The sequence below is a fragment of the Mustela putorius genome, unplaced genomic scaffold (assembly GCF_011764305.1).
Source record: "Mustela putorius furo isolate JIRA1106 unplaced genomic scaffold, ASM1176430v1.1 tig00004007_pilon_pilon_pilon, whole genome shotgun sequence".
Classification (NCBI taxonomy): domain Eukaryota; kingdom Metazoa; phylum Chordata; class Mammalia; order Carnivora; family Mustelidae; genus Mustela; species Mustela putorius.
The window spans coordinates 5,062,007-5,078,897 of NW_025422145.1; the positions used below are offsets into that span (position 1 = coordinate 5,062,007).

Consider the following 16,891-nt stretch of genomic DNA (forward strand, 5'->3'; position numbering starts at 1 on the left):
AATTTTGTTTATAAATCAGTTTCTCCAAAATTCAAAATTCTTGTTGAATTTCATTTCAAGAGCACTGAATGAGCCCTTGGGGATCACCCATTATTAGCAGATCCCCCCTAGTGGTCCCTTTCCTAAAGTCAAAGATGGTATGAAGGGTGATGACTGCACCCTACCTACCCCTGTCTTTGATAGGCCTTCTCCGTAAGACTGGCTTTTACTCAAAGCCGGGCAAACCCACCCAGGTGTCCAAGCAGCAACCTCTGCCCATTGGCTGGAAGCCTCGCCAATCAGCGAGAGCCATTAGCTCCCCTTTCCTTTCTCGGGAATCTACCTGGAAAGCCCAAGTCCTCAGCATTTCTGCACAATTTCCAGAGAGATCAGGCCGCCAGCTGAGAGGAGTCACAGGGAACATTCTGTGTGATCTGAATGATTACAGAGCACAGATCCGGCCTCATTTAAACATTTCCGGTTGGCCTCCCAGGCATGCCAGAGGACGCTCAAATTGCCACGTTCGCCCTGCGGATATGAACTCAACACCCTCATCACTCACAACAGAGGGGAAATGACGGGACAGGACAGTGACAAAGTTAAAATTATGTGAGACCCGCCCGGGATGACTGGATGTTTCTTCTCCTTCTGAGCCAGGATCATGGACATCTGGAAATAGTGAGGCGGCCCCAAATCTTTCTGTGCGGATGGATACAAGCTTGATGGAGTCACTGACTGACTGAGGCCAAAGAGGCCATCTTACTCCCAAGTCAAGTTCATCACTTGAAGGCAGGAACCAAGCCCATGTTGCGGCCAACCCTGCCCCAACTACCTAAGACGGGGCTTAGCTGTGGCAAGGCACTAACAAGTTTTCCTTCATAAATCCGCTGAAAATAAGGACACCTAATCAGATGGCACACAGGCTTCCAAATATATACTTAACGTCACACTATGCCTGGTGCCACTAGTGGGCATTACAGAAAAATCTGTTGGGTGAACAATTAAACAGTAAAAGGGGATGGATCTAAGGCACTGAGAGGAAAGGAACATGAGGGAACTTTCTGGGTGATGAAATACTTCTTATCCTTACTGGGATGTCTGTTATCCTAGGGCATGTATATTTCAACAATCACACTCTTGTAAAATTACGATCTGCATTATTTCATCACATGTAGGTTATAACTTATCGATGGTAAACCGATTAGACTCGGCATCATGGGAAAACTTTCAACTTCAAACAAAGAAAAGCAATATTTTAGTAAGCCTTCCCTCCAAGAAAGGAGGGAATGGTACTGCCAAGCCTTTTTTTTTTTTTTTTTTTTTTGCCTGGTTATAACCTGATGTCAGAAATTGTTCTCTGGAAGATAGAATCATTTCTCGGAAAGAACACAGGATTTTGAACCAGGCAATCCTGAATGTGACTCTTGACTCTTCTATTTGCTGGATGGGTGACCCTGGGAAAACCACTGAGCCTTAGTTTCGCCATCTCCAAGAATGGGACCAAGACCCTCAAAGGTAGAGTGTTTTGAGAGTTCAATGAAGTTAACCCTCTTCCTGCCACAACTTAAGGAAAAAGATTAAACTAGCAGAAGTCAATCCATGACGGAGGTCCTCATGCATCACTCAGGGTTTTCACGAGTGATTCCTACAGCAAGTTGGAAGAAGGAGTTCCTGCTCTATTGGAGTGCCATGCCGTGGTTCTAAGCAGGGCCATTGGAAACTGTAACATGGTTCTGGCAAAAATCGTCCTTTGTCTGTCGAATAGCATGAGCAAAAAATATTTTCTTATTAAAATTTTGATGTAAAAATGAAGGCACCATAGCATTTGATTGATAATGTAAGTATGCCCTGTGTCTTTCTCTCTTTGAGTAGCTAGGGCTCACCGAAGCATCTAAGCGGGACGTGGTCAGGAGTTTAACTTTTAGATGCCTAGAGGAAAAAAAAAAAAAAAAAAAAACTGGACTTGGGGCCAAGAGGAGGTACATGCCAACACGTGGGCGATCTTCGGTTTGCAGGGGCTTTTTCCAGCTCTGGAGGTGGGAGCCACCCCTCCCTGCGTCATCAGGTAAGCCTTGAGGACATTTTCTCAAACACCCCTGTCTTGTCAACATTGACCTTTGAGGAACCACAAAATGGGTTCTCACATCGTAACCGCCCCTCACACGGGTGGCTCAAGCCAGGAAAGGCATGGGCTTAATTGAGTTTTCAGGTTATATTTCGACTCAATCTCTCACAAGACACACTTCTTCTTTTCAATCTGAGTGGGAGATATGTCTAAAATGTTTAAAGCCTCGTTTCTGACTTAGGAAGGAGAGTCAGTTGGATGAAACTGAAGCTTTTTGTGATAGACTGTAGAAGCCATACGGCTCTTCGCAGTTCAGGCTAACGATGGGGCAATGCTGACTACAGGTCCTTAGGACAGCTCAGAAAAGTCATTTGCTGCCTGCTCACTTACTTGTTTGTTTTATCAGATCCTCAGTGTGACTTGGCTTCCTTCTCCGTCTTTCCCCTCAAAATGGGATAAACTATCCTTCCCCCCAAATGATGGCTGAACAATTACATGTTAGTCAAAGTACTGGTCTACCTTGGAGATTCAAGGAAAAATATGGCCAACAAACAACTCCAGTCTGAAGACTTTCCTATGTGGCCGCATTTACTGAGGGTTGACTGTGTGTGGGGCTAAGCATATTCTGTGCACTGTATCATTAAAGATTCCCAACAAACCATTATCTGTCTGCTTTTATGATCTTCATTTTACGGAGGGAGAAACTAAGACCTCAGGATATTAAGCAATCTCTGAAATTACTCTGTGTTTGAAAAGTACTGTTGAATGAATGAATGAATTCAAGCTTCTCCATGGAGTCACTTTTCCTAATGGAAGGAAATTCCCCTAAAGGGATCAAGCTGGTTATCTGAGAATCCCAGAATGCTTGGAATTTTGTTTATAAATCAGTTTCTCCAAGTTGAATTTCAATCCAAAGGCACTGAATGAAATTCAGTGTCCGAGTGAATGAAATTCAAATGTCTGAGTGAGGTCTTAAACTCGGAGGCCGCGCTCAATTCCACCATCTTGCTGATCATCTCAGGGTCCTGACTTGCTGTGGTACCCATCACACATTATTATTCCCTGATTTTACAAATAACGTGCTGGGAACACTCATGAAGTCCCCGCACATGTTAGTGGGTTCTGGGGATGCACTAATGAATGGGACAGACGTGGTGCATGCCTCAATAGGACCTACAGTCAAGGGACACCAGATTAAATGTCTAAAGAATGAATGAATGAATGAATGAATGAATGAAACACATCTCTCTGTACAGAGTCTGACGAAGTTTAGCGTCCGACATTTCCCTAGTGTGTGCTGACCTGTTACTGATAACTGGACAGTGAACCCCTTAGGACCAAAGACCATTCTTCAGTCACATGCTGTATCCCTGAATCGTAGAGAGAAAGGAGCTTTCTTCAAACAGGAATGAGTGTGATTTCAATACGCAACTAAAATAAAATAAACCAAACCAAACCAACAGTCACCATCCTTTTCTCTCGGGGTTGGCAGTGAATGGACGGGACATATCTAATGGCCCACAGGTACTCTAATAACTGGAATGAGTGGTATTGTTTCATCTTCTATTTTCAAATTTCCTCACTTTTCAGTCCTCATTTTTCACTTGAAGAAGTTGAGGTCAGAGGGTCTCAGTGACTGGCTCAAACTACCCCATATTCTGGATATTAAAGCTGCCAAGAGAAATTTATTTTGCGGGGGTATTTTCGAATTTGGCAGCTAACCCTAAAGGCTGTCCAAGGCTCTATTTACTGGAAATTTTTGGAAAATGAGTCTGGATATCAGAGGCTGCCGAGCTTTCAACGGCAAACAATTTTTTAAACAACTCTCCCCGGTGGTAATGATTTCACTAATGAAATGCATTTCATCATCCACACACACATCATGGTGTGAATTATGCCTTAATAAAGAACGTTTCAAAGAACATTTATTATGGGATTTGCATTTCATTTGTGCAGGCAGATGCTGGACACCTGGGTAGGCCACTGGATCAGGCAAGTCCCACTGGACCTCCATTCACTAGGAGTCACAAGACCATCGGTGACTCAGATAAAGTTCGTGAACACCCGCGACAGTCAGAGAAGGACAGAGAAGAGGAGAGGCACGTCAGCCATATCCAGGATCGAGAAGGGTTTCCTAAATAAGATCCTTCAGAGTTTTCTAGAAGATCAGGGGTTCCTTACAACTAAGCTCTTATTTGATTCATTACGAAGACAAGCTCATTCATTCATTCAGCAAACATTTCACGAGTTCTCCCTTTGGGGGAAGAAAGGGTTACTTAACGAGGGTAAGATATATTTTCACACTGCAAATTTAATTCTCAATGCCCTGCAGACATTTGCGAGGCACAGGATCCCTGTATAAATCCTTGCTAAAAATCAAGGTGCATTGTGGGACCATCCACCCATTATTTACCCAAATAGCTACTGAGTTTTGATGGGGGACAAGACACTGGGCCGAAGCTGTTTAGGGTAATGTCACCAGTTCAAAAAGAAAAAGATGTCTGGGCTGATTTTTATTTTTTTTTCATGCCAAAAGAAGAATCAAATAGAACCAGCAGATGTCATTGATCACCTAAATGCAAAGCCCAGGAAGGGGGGAGGCACCCAACAGTGTATGAAGGCTTTGCAGCTACATGGGTACAGACGCCCTGACTCTTTCTCTCCTAGGCAACAGCCCTCAGCTCTTCCTACTAATATCTGAGTCTATGTGAACATGCTTAGAATGCATACGCTGTGCAAACACGGATTATGGAACGGAGGGAATCTGTGGTCATGGGGTCAATGTACTTGAGGGCTGAGTTGGGCGTAGATATGCAACAGGAAATGTGAGAACTGGCACATAAGTTCTTGTGGGGCTTGGGATTTAGAAAAGTCTGTGTCGGCCCACATGAGCTGTGCCCTTGGTATTAGAAATTTGGTTCGTCTGTCTTTGAGTGACTCCATCTAGAAGTCCTACGAGATGGGAGGGAAATAGGAATTCCTGAAGACCCTTGTGGTCCCAATGCTTGCCGAGTTCCCAGCATGCCCCTGGCCCTCTGCTGAGCACCAAGATGCTTGTTTTAGGCCTCTGGTGTCGGGAGACCGTGGTCCCCACAGGCATCATAGACACGGGACAGTGGCTTTGGTTTCTGGTGTCAGTGTATAATGGAATTAAGATATTTGACACTGGAATCGATCAGCGAGTGTCTCCCACCCCATCTCAGATGAGGGAAGAAATGAAGACAAATAGCGGATAATAAAAGCAAGCATGGGGTCTGGGAGTCTTGCGTCTGCCTGAAGTTTGGGTTTGCTAAGGCTGTGGCTTCTACCCCACAGAACTCCTACATGATCGATGCATTCAGGAGCCTGGGTCACCAGCAGGGTCGCCGTCACATTCCCTCATGTGTGAGCTGGGGTGAGGAGCAGGGGTGCGGGAGGCTAGTGGCAGAGAGGTAGCTCCTGGAGCAATTAAAAACCCATAGGCTGCTTGATCTGGGGCAAATGAAATTAGACCCCTTGAGGCTCAGTCTACGAATCTGAAAATTGGGATAATAACTGTACCCTCCTCTTCGGACCGCTGTGAGAAGATGCGGCGGGATGTATAAAAGGCCCAGGGCAATGTCTGGCACTTTGATAAGAGCCCAGTTAGCACAAGAGCCAGGCAACACACCCCATCCTGAAGCATGGAAGCTGCCCTGAGGTGGGGGCGTGCAGCTATCGACATCTCAGAGATGGGGTGACTGTGGGGGGCGGGGGTGACCCACTAGAGGCCAATGCATTTGGAGACTCAGTGTCCTGGATTCTCTAAGGATTCAGGAGGGCAGACAGTGGATGACGAAGGGGCTGGGCTGTTGGTCAGACGCAAAGAGCCTCCAGGCCCTCCTCCCAGGGAAACAACCCCCACATGTGTCCCTCACTCACCCACCCTGCCCCACGTGGCACGGTAGGACTTGATCCAGTCAGAGAGGAAGCAGCCCAGGGCCTCTGCTTCCCGGCAATCTGGGCCCCAGGTAGAGAGACCCAGAACACGTGTGAGCGAGACAGACAGAGAGGGAGAGAGAGAGAGAGAGAGAAAAGAGACAGAAATTTATGGTGAGAGTGGCAGAGACAGAGAGAGACACAGATTTTGAGAGAGAAGAAGAGAAAGAAAAGGAGAAGTAGGAAGAAAAAAAAAAGACAGGATGAGAAAAAAAGCAGTCGGAAGAAAAGCGGAAAAAAAGCACAGAAAAGGAGAGGAGAAACAGAATAGGACTCACCGACCGCCTTCAAGGAGGCATACTTGTTGAGCTCTTTGCCCGGGGGCTGCTGCTCGTAGGGGTTGGAGATCTGGCCCAGGCTGGGGTACGAATGGGGATGGCCCATCTGCTGGAGCAAAGGCGAGGTGGGCACTGCGTTGTTCATCTGGGTCGTGTCTGCAGGTGAAGAGAAAGCAGGGCGTGGTCACAGGTGGAGCCGGACCTTGTACGCATGCCCACCATCGCCGGGTCCCCCACTGCCCACCCTCTGGGGACACAAGAGGCAGAGCAGCAACGGGGCTCCAGGACCCTCCCTAGAAAGCAGCTGAGCCTGGATGGGCTAAGGGCAAACATATATATATATGTATATATAACTAACTTCAATAATAACCAAGGAAATGTAAGTCGGAGAGTGAGAATGAGAAGCCATTCCTTTGCCAAGAGATGGGCAAATGTTACAAGGATGTGGGAAACGGGCCCGTCTCCTAACCTCACGCCGGTGCCCAGTTTGCCACATTTGCAGAAAGGAAGGTAGCAGTGGGTCTGGAAACGGAAAGTGAGTGTGTACTTGGACCAAACGATACTGCTTCTGGGGACGGAGCCTACAGAAATAGTGTCAGAATACATAGATATTTGTTCAGAGATGGTTTTCGCACCGTTGTCGATAAAGAGTGACCAAAGAGCACAGGCAGAGGAACAAACTCGACTCCGTAAAGATGGAAATTCTTCAATAAATTAATGTACGTCCGTATTACATACACAATGTACATTCATATGATGGGATATTCTGCAGCTGCTAGGGGGAAAAATGTGTTTAAAAATGAATTAACTCAGGGCGTCTGGGTGGCTCAGTGGGTTAAAGCCTCTGCCTTCAGCTCGGGTCATGATCCCAGGGTCCTGGGATCGAGCCCCGCATCGGGCTCTCTGCTCAGCAGGGAGCCTGCTTTCTCCTCTCTCTCTCTGCCTACTTGTGATCTCTGTCAAATAAATAAATAAAATCTTAAAAAAAAAATGAATTAACTCTAGGGGTGCCTCGGTGTCTCAGTCCGTTGAACCGCAGACTTTTGATTGTGGCTCAGGTCGTGATTTCGTGGTCGTGGGATCGAGCCCTCTGCCAGCTCCTCACTCAGCAGGGAGTCTGCTTCTCTCTCTCTCTCAAGTTAATTAATTAATTAATTAATTTTTAAAGATTTGTTAACTCTATATATGCCAACCTGGCTAGTTTTGGGGGGTCCTTTTGCTAAGGGAGAAAAAGCAAATGTGAAAGTAATGCATCTTTGTTAAAGAAGAGGAAATCTATTGCTTGCATGGTGAGATTTGCAAAAACAGAAAAAGAAATAAGCCAAGACACACGAACCAAGTACTGGCTACTTAGAGGGAACTGGATTTGTGGGGAGAGAGGTTCAAGACGTCTACTGGGAGACAAGAGTCTCAGAGCTTAGATCCAGAAATCTAGATGTGTTTATACTTGTGGGTGGAGGTGGAGGGCGCTGGGGTGGGTGCTCAGGTCAGAGAGAAGGCCATGGCTACAAGCCCTGAAATTGGAGGGGATGCAGAGTTAGGAGTCCAGGGCGCCCCCTCACGTGGCTGCAGAGCGGGAGTGTGAGTCAAGTGGAAGCAGAAGGGGCTGGACAGGCTGGCACGGCCCAGGCCGCCTTGGGAAGGGTTTCCCCATCACCCCAACAGCAGTGGGATGGGCGGAGTGAAGGGGAGAGTGAGGCAAGGTGGAGTCCAGATGAGGCGATTATGGCTCAGTGTCAGGCAGGAAATACAGGTTCTCGCCAGCTTCATGAAGCACTCGGCCAGATCCAGAGAAACATGGCAGTGGGTGCTGGTGCTGTCTTGAGAGATCTCTGTTACTGACCATGCGCGCCCGTTCCCCAGCTGCTATGTTGGCTGTGCACAGCTCCCAGCTGCCCCCCCAACACCCAGGAAGTTATTCTGGGGAACCACTGCCCTGGCTTTAGTGTCTTTCATGCACCTCACCCTCAACACCTGGGGTGGTCGGCCAGCAGAGACTGGGTGACCCTAGTACACACAGCACACAGACCAGCCTTCTGCCTCAAGGTCGGGATGCTTTATGAGGTAATGGATGCTCTAGAGCTCCCAGGGATTAGAATAAACAACGTTCTTTCGTAAAGTGCCGGACTGTAAATGGTTCAGTCTTTACAGGCCACACAGTCTTGTTACAAACACTCAACTCTGCCCTTGCAGCAAGAAAGCGCAGATATGATGTCAATGAGCGGGTGTGGCTGTGTACCAATAAAACTTTATTTATAAAAACAGGTGGCTGCTAGTTTTAGTCCAAGGGCCATAATTTTTTTTTAGGATTAAAATTTATTTTTTAAGTATTTTTTAAAATTTTTTATAAACATATAATGTATTTTTATCCCCAGGGGTACAGGTCTGTGAATCGCCAGGTTTACACACTTCACAGCACTCACCAAAGCACATACCCTCCCCAATGTCCATAACCCCACCCCCCTCTCCAGCCCCTCTCTCCCCGGCAATCCTCAGTTTGTTTTGTGAGATTAAGAGTCATTTATGGTTTGTCTCCCTCCCAATCCATAATTTGACCACCCCCAGTCCAGATTTTATCTGAGATGGAGACCCCATCCTTGAGCAGCTCCTTTATCTTTCCTGTTTTGTTTCCAACTTGAAAGGGGCGTGTGTGTGCGTCTACATCTGTGTGTCTGTGTGTGTCTGTTGCACTCCCTCAGTCTCATACACCTGACCCCCTCCTTCAAGTGCTGCTTCTACACAACCCAATCCATGACAGATACGGAGTATGTCTGGCTTTAGAAACCAATACACCCATATGGAAAGAGGCAGGGAGACTACAGCTAAGACACAGAGATAAGAAGAGCACTTCTATTACTGCACATGCACATAAGACCACTGCACAGTGGCCGGGTTACCAAACATATGCCACAAAACCCAGCCTCTGGCCAACATGGGAGGAAGGGGGTGTATCCTTCTGCGATGATAGCTTCTTGGCTGAGAATCAGCAGGGCACCAGGAAGGCCCAAGATTAATGAAATCATGGAAAAGGTGTTGCATAAGGTAGAACTTTTGCTAAAGCATGGACCCCAAGATCCTCTGACATGTTCCCCTCCAGAACAATCTGCTGGGGAGGTCTGTCTGCTCTCTCTGGGCATGTTACGCCAGACATGTTTTATGCCCAAATGCTGGTCCAGCTGGAGCAGTTACCCTAAGTTCTCACTGTGTGCTGGTTCTGTGGTTTTGTTTTGTTTTTCACAATCTCTTTTTCTCTGGACAGGTACTAGCTGTGTGTGTTCAGAGCGAGTACGTCCTCTGGCACAGCGCACCAGGCGCATCTGAGTCACGTGATGAACCGCCCATCATGGCGACTATCTTAGTCTAGGTTTTCCCAGAAGTCATTGAGATAAGGACTCAAACAGGAGCAAATCTGGGAGGAAAGCTCAAGGGATACTATAGAAAAGGGGTAGGAGAGGAAGACAGGGAAATGAAAGCAGACACAACTTCAGTGAACTAGAGAATAATCCTATTTTGGAATTCCGGTAAATGGTGTTGAATGCCTGTCTCAGAATTCTGTCACCCCATGGGGAAATGAGTCTCTGACTATTTATTTCTACACCAATTCCCATCAGGCATCAGATGACGGCTGCTTCTGGAGGACAGTAAGGCCTTAGCACTTGCAACCCTCCATGTTCCGGGGGGCAGAGTGTGCTCTGGCACCACAGAAATTCTTATTGAGATGTCTAAGAGCTGGTATTTGGAAATCAGGCCAGTAACTCACGCCTCTGGCCACTTTAAGTGAGCATGGGATCCAAATTGGACAAATCACGATGCCTCCTTCTTCTTAGACTGGAAGCAGGCACATGGTCTAGGTGGGATCAATCAGAATGCTTCCTTGAGTTTTTCTATCTGGTACCTTTGGAGTCAAGGAGCCAGGAGGTCATGGATTCAAGTGAGTTTCAACCTGCCATGTGGAGAAGCTCTTTACTGTGAAGGAATAAGGACAACAGGAGAAAATCAAAGAAGATAGGGAAACCCCTTTCTAATAATCTAGTATGCTTCAAGGTTACTGTCCTTTGCAATGTAGAGTTTGGACTAGTGTAATTATTGTGTGGATTTCCTCGGGGAAATGAAGCTGACCAGAGGGAGGCTGCCCATGTGGCTATAAAAAAAAAAGGCCTGGGGATTATGTCAAGATGTTAAAGGCATTGCTCCTGGGTATTCTACAGAGATTTAGAAGAAATTTCAATTGGCCTCAGTAGTACATTGGGAATGCCCAAAGACATTCATAAGCTAATTTACTAATGTCTTTATGGCAAGTCCTGTTTTTTTCACCCCTGGAAGTAAATCCCAAACACGAGCCTTGTCTAGTTAAAGAGCTGACTTCTGTCAAACCCACCCTTTCTCCCAAATCCTTGCTCCCTTAATCCTAGATCCCACCCACTAGGCTCAAATTTCGTTTCCAGGCCTGCCAGGGGACATGTTAAACACTTCATTAAAGAAAATAAAAAAATCTGTACCGATGTTCCTCATCTCTTGGGACAGTCCTTTATATTATTCAACAGAATACTTAATACGCTATTATAAAGTATTTGCTTCTGGATGATTTCTCCCAAGTCCTGAGCTACCTCAAGGGCAGTGAATAGTTAGTTAATATAAGTAGGCCTGACCAAGATGGCTTACCAAAGGAATCCCTCACAAAAGAAGAGATGGGACTGCCCCGAAGTCACATTCCTGCTCTCATAAGCAGCGCCACAGGAAGCAAATTTCCGGCCGTTTTAGAGAGCCATTTTGTGTTCGCTTCCAGACATCGAATATTCGCAAATATTGAAATCCAGTCTCAGGGCAGCAATCAAGAATTATTAAACAGACATTTGTGACTGGGTTTTTTAAATGTTATTTTCATTTTACTGAACGAGAAGATGGAGTAGACCTGGCAACCCAGATTCTCTATGAGTTTTGTTCAAATATATCCAGCCAAGGAGGAGAGACCAAAGTCTAGATGGGAAGCCAGCCCAGTTTGGTATCTAAGCAAAACGGAACAATAGGGTGAGGGAAGAGCAAAGAGTGGGTACGATCTGTCCTTGCCAATAGAGGCGAGAAGAAAAATAAGATGGAGAGTATGTAGGTATAAATGTATTTGCATATGTATTTTTATGTGCATATGTATACATACACATATGTATATATTAACTACCTATTTATCTCTCTGTGTATATCATTTAATTTACATAGTCATGGCCATAGAAAGCATTCAGTTGGACCAACACTGTCTTGCCAACACTGTTCTGCTCTCGGCAGGACAGTTTCTCTTGTAGATACACTTTGGTCCCAGAGATATCATACCCACCTTCACCTCTGCGGAAAGGTACTTCTACCCAATGCCACAAGAAAAAGCTTTCCCTGCCTATTATAATTTTGCAACTCATTCTGACTCTTAGAAATAACTAACAAGGACTTGCTGTTCTGGGATGCTGTTTTCCAACAAGAGCCTCGGTCAACAAACAAGAAGTTGATGATGTCCCTGTGCTCTCTTTCCTAAGACAGAAGCAGGGTCTTCTGTATTTAACACTCGTTTTCAAAGAAGAGTGAGATAGAGCTACTCTAATTGGAAGCATCTGGCTGACTTACCCCAGGTAACTGCTGTGCAAGTACCATTATATGTGCTATACCTTAGTCACTAAACAGAAATGAAATAAATGCAATTCAGATAGGGTCAGCTAAGGTAAAAATGCTCAGTTGCAAACACTAGGAGGATGCTGTGGGCTTCTCCGTGTAGAAGAGACAAATAACAACTATCAGAAACTGGACCAATTTGGCTGCTCTTGGATGAAAACCAACAATAGCCAGTCTTTCAAGGCACATCACAGGAAGAACAGCTCAGAAAGGCACAAGATGGTCAAACGGTCCTGTTTTGGAGTGTGTACGCTATGTGCCTGGCTTGGCAAGGAATTTCTCATGCACTGTATCTCTAATTCCTACATCAGCCCTACAAGATAGAGATCTACAGACAATATATCTTTTATTTTTTTTTTAAGATTTTATTTATTTATTTGACAGAGAGAAATCACAAGTAGACGGAGAGGCAGGCAGAGAGAGAGAGAGGGAAGCAGGCTCCCTGCTGAGCAGAGAGCCTGATGTGGGACTCGATCCCAGGACCCTAAGATCATGACCTGAGCCGAAGGCAGCAGCTTAACCCACTGAGTCACCCAGGAGCCCCCAATATATCTTTTAAAATAAGGTTTTCACTGTAGGATGGTTTTAGATTGATAAAAACACTACCAAGATGGCACCGAGAGGGGCGTCTGGGTGGTGCATTCTGTTGAGCGTTGGATTCTTGGTTTCAGCCCAGGCCATGCTATCAGGATTGGGAGACTGAGCCCCACATGGGGCTCCACGCTCAGCGTGGCATCCGATTGACATTCTTTCTCTCTCTGCTCCTCCCCACCATGCTCGCTCACTCTCTCTCTCTCTCTCTCTCTCTCCCCTAAAATAAATAAATAAATAAATAAATAAATAAATAAAAAGATCGCATTGAGCGTTCCCACCCCAGACCCAGTTTCCCCTGCTACTGACATCTTGTGTTGTATGGTACAAATAATGAACCACTTTGATAAATTACTATTAACAGAAGTCCACACTGTATTCAGGTTTCCTAAGCTTGGACCTAATGTCCTTTTCCTGTTCCAGAATCTCAACCAACTACCACATTAAACGTAGTCATCATGTTTCCTTAGGTATCTCCTGGTTGTTAGTTTCTTAGACTTTCATTGTTTTTGATGATTTGGATAGTTTTGAGGACCGCAGGCGAGGTATTGTGTAGAGCGGCCCTTGTGTGGAATTTGTCTGATGATTTTCTCATGACTAGACGGAGGTTACGGGTTTGGGGGAGGAGAACTGTAAAGTGACATTCTCATCATCACCCATCAAGGATATACACTATGATGCCTTATCACTGTTGACGCTAACCTTCATCACCTGCCCGAAGTAGTATCTGTCAAGTTTCTCCCACTGTAAAGTTACTCTATTTATTTTTTTTACTCTATTTTTCTCTTTTCATGCCATACTCTTTAAGCCACTTTAAGCAACCCACACTTTAAGAGCAAGGAGTTACGTTCCACCTCTTTGAGGACAGAAATTATTTAGAATTCTTCTTCACAGGAGACTTGTCTCTTTTTCCCTACTTAATTATTCAAAAACTTTCTTATACCAGTGTGGACACATAGACATGAATTTTATCACTTTGGGTTATAAACCAATACTGTTTTATTTTGGGTTTTTGTTGTTGTTGTTGTTCTTGTTTGTTTGCTCAGATTGTTCCAGATTTGGCCATTGGAAACTCTCAGTTGGCTCCTATGGCCCCCTTTCAAGACCTTCCTTGTTCTCTAGCAATACAAGTTGCTGTAGGTTCATCTTGTACATTCCCTGTCCAGTACTAGAATCAGCCATCTCTCCAGGGAGGCTTGGTTGTTTATTTTGTAGAATGGTTTCAGCAACCAAGATCTGGGTGCTGGGTGTGCTCATTGCTTTCTGGTCTCTCTCTGCAGACAGAGTAAGGAAATCATGTGTGTGTACTAACTCATATGTATAGGTGTCTAAAAATATTTATATATTAACCATCTGTATCTACTTTATGCTAAACATGAGTTCATCCTGGTATCTCTAACTGTAATCCATCATCACATGGATCATTCTAGGCTCCTCCTCTTGCTTACGGGTTAGCTCTCACACCTACAATAAGAAACATGGCTTCTGTTATCCACCAGCTATTGACTCAGGTGTTAAGTCCAGTATACATGTCTAGCAAAATCAGAATTATAAACCCATATTCCCATGGGAAACAACTGTAGCAACTACAGCATAGTCTTAAGGACAGTGGAATTTGTTAAATTATTAATGTATTTTTCTCTTTTGTCTAATGACGTACATGATGGCCATGGCATCTACATGTCTGGGTAAGGGTGGGGAATTAGGATTTATAACAGAAGAAACATGCAGAAAAATAATGATGATGATGATGATATTAATTGATTAATGATAAAGATGGTGAAGACACACTTATATACATAATTCACAAAGGGGTGTTATTAGGTACGAGGCACTATTCTGTACCTGAACCAATCCAATAATTCATAGAATTTCTATGAGATACTATTATTAAGCCCAGGTTACAGAGGAGGAAATCAAGGCACAAAGATAAAATCTGTTCAAAGTTATAACATTTGCATATGGTAGAAAGACATAGCCTTCTGACTCTAGAATCTGTGCTCTTGGCCACTTCCTTATTGGGCCTAAGGGAGTTAAATTCAAATTTCTAACATTCAAAAAATCATTCTGCAGCCCGACAGTGATATAATTTTAAGTCACATGACTGACTTTGGAAAGCGTTTTTTCCCTCCCCTCAATTTCTTTCTTTCTACTCTTTTTTTTTTTTTTTTTTAGTTTTTAAAATACAATTTAATATTAAATTCTAATATAGTTAACATTCAGTGTTATATTAGCTTCAGGTATACAATATAGTGATTCAACACTTTTGTACAACACCCAATGCTCATCACAAGTGCACCCCATAATCCCCATCCCATATTTCACATCCTCCCACTCACTTCCCCTCTGATAACCACCAGTGTGTTCTTTATAGTGCAGAGTCTGTTTTTTGGTCTCTCTTTTTTTTCCCCTTTAGTCCTTTCTTGGGGGGATGGGTTGTTTCTTAAATTCCACATAGAAGTGAAATCCTATGATATTTGTCTCTCTCTGGCTGGTTGATTTCACTTAGCATAATACCCTCTACCTCCATCCATGTTGCAAATGGCAAGATTTCATTCTTTTTGATGGCTGAATAATCTTCCATGGTATGTATCTACCACATCGTCTTTATTCATTCATGTAACAGTGAACACTTGGGCTGCCTCCGTAATTCGGCTGCCGTAGATAAAGCTGCTGTAATCATCGGGATACGTGAATCCTTTAGAATTAGTGCATCCCTTTTAAATACGCAAGAGTGTGATTATTGGATCACAGGTAGTTCATTTCTAGCTTTTTGAGGACACCCTCTCCATGCCCTTCTCTCCATTCTTTAGCATATTGAGGACCGGATTTGGATTTGGCAGGCAAGACCTTCGGAGTTTTTGTCAAGGGTGGACCAGGGAAGCAAAAGGATAGGAAGCCTGCCTCCTCTGATTCTAGGGAAATGAGAAAATGACAAGGAAAGAGAGGAAGAGATGAAGGAAATGTCACTAGACTTTCCCTCGTTGGTTGGGGAGAATGGGGGATGAGGGAATGCTGAGGGCAGGGATCCTTCATTTCACTCCTGGGTTTGGAACTCTGGGAGGAACTCAAAGTAAAGCAGCTCTGAACTGTAAGGTAGCAGCCAGTTAAGACATGAAGTGGGATGACCTCACTACCAGACTTCCTAGTTGACCTTCCTCAGGGAGCCTCATATACCAGGATGGTCTGAGAGCAGGGATCCTGCTAACAGAACCTTTCATTGTCGGGCAGTGGGTTTCACATGGTGGCATGGAGTGTTTCCTTTTACTTTATTCTACTCTCCTTTGTCTCCCAAGCAGATGCTTATCATGGACCAACTCAGACAAAAGTCACAAACTCAGAAAGGCCAAATAGAAAACCACGTTAACCATATTAAGACAGACAGACAGACAGACAGACAGACACACACACACACACACACCCTATTTCTACAAGTATTACAGTCTTAATTTACACAGAAGGAAATCAAAGCCCAGAGAGGTTGATGTGCTTGCCCAAAGTCACACAACATGTTAGTAACTGTCAGGATTTGATCCCAGGTTTGTCTGATGGCAAAATGGGTGCTTCCTCCACTAAGCTGAGCTGCCTCTAGCAAGGACAAGAAGAAACTAGAGGTGCAGCCCTGAACCTTCTCTATGGAAAGAGACTCTTCTGTCTTGAGTATCTTCCTTCTTATAAAATTTCCCCCTCAGACCACTAAACCGCTGGTCAGATCTATGTCTTTTTGTTTCCTTCTTCATACAGAGAACAGAGCCTACTGTTATAACCCAGGGAATGAGCAGGACTCCCCTCGAACCCCAACCTGAGAATCCCTTACGGCCTTGTGGACTGCACCTGTGCCCCGACCTCTCTCCATCCTGCTCACGCATCTGTTCCTCCTCATGTATTTGAGTGTCTGCAATGTCCCAGGTATTTTGCTTCGTGGACAAGTCCTAGCTCCTGCACCACCTACTAATTAGAGGAACTCAAAATGTTTTCCCAAAGTTTTTTCAACACCCAAGAGGTTGCCTGGACCAAGAGGCCATGTTGGTCCTGCCCAGCTTTCTCCTTCATCCGCGCCCTCCCCAACATCCTCTCTGTGCCCCAAAGTACAGTTTTGCAGCCAGAGAGTGGTCCCAGAGCCACAAGCAGCAGCATCTGCCATGACATAATGAAGAAAGAACGGAATTTTGACTCAGTCAGTTCTAGATTCGAATTCTGGTTCTTCTCTTTGCCAATAGAATCTTGGGGGTATGTGAGAACACCTACCTGAGCCTCAGTCTTCAGTTCTAAAATGGGGACATAGCAGCTTCCTCCGGGAGACCACATGTACACAGTTCAGCACCCCACCCGAAACAGAAGAACCATCAAAGACATTATAGCCAAA

The 16,891-nt window shown here is 44.9% G+C and overlaps 1 protein-coding gene across 2 annotated transcripts in view; it reads right to left on the bottom strand.

The window, feature by feature from the left end:
- Window positions 1-16,891, bottom strand: part of SHISA9 (shisa family member 9) — a 274,740-nt gene that overhangs the window by 20,161 nt on the left and 237,688 nt on the right. For both annotated transcript variants that reach the window (XM_045072090.1, XM_004750356.2), the window contains exon 3: window positions 6,280-6,435. In XM_045072090.1, the coding sequence (XP_044928025.1) occupies window positions 6,280-6,435 (156 nt within the window). The remainder of the gene's footprint in view (window positions 1-6,279; window positions 6,436-16,891) is intronic.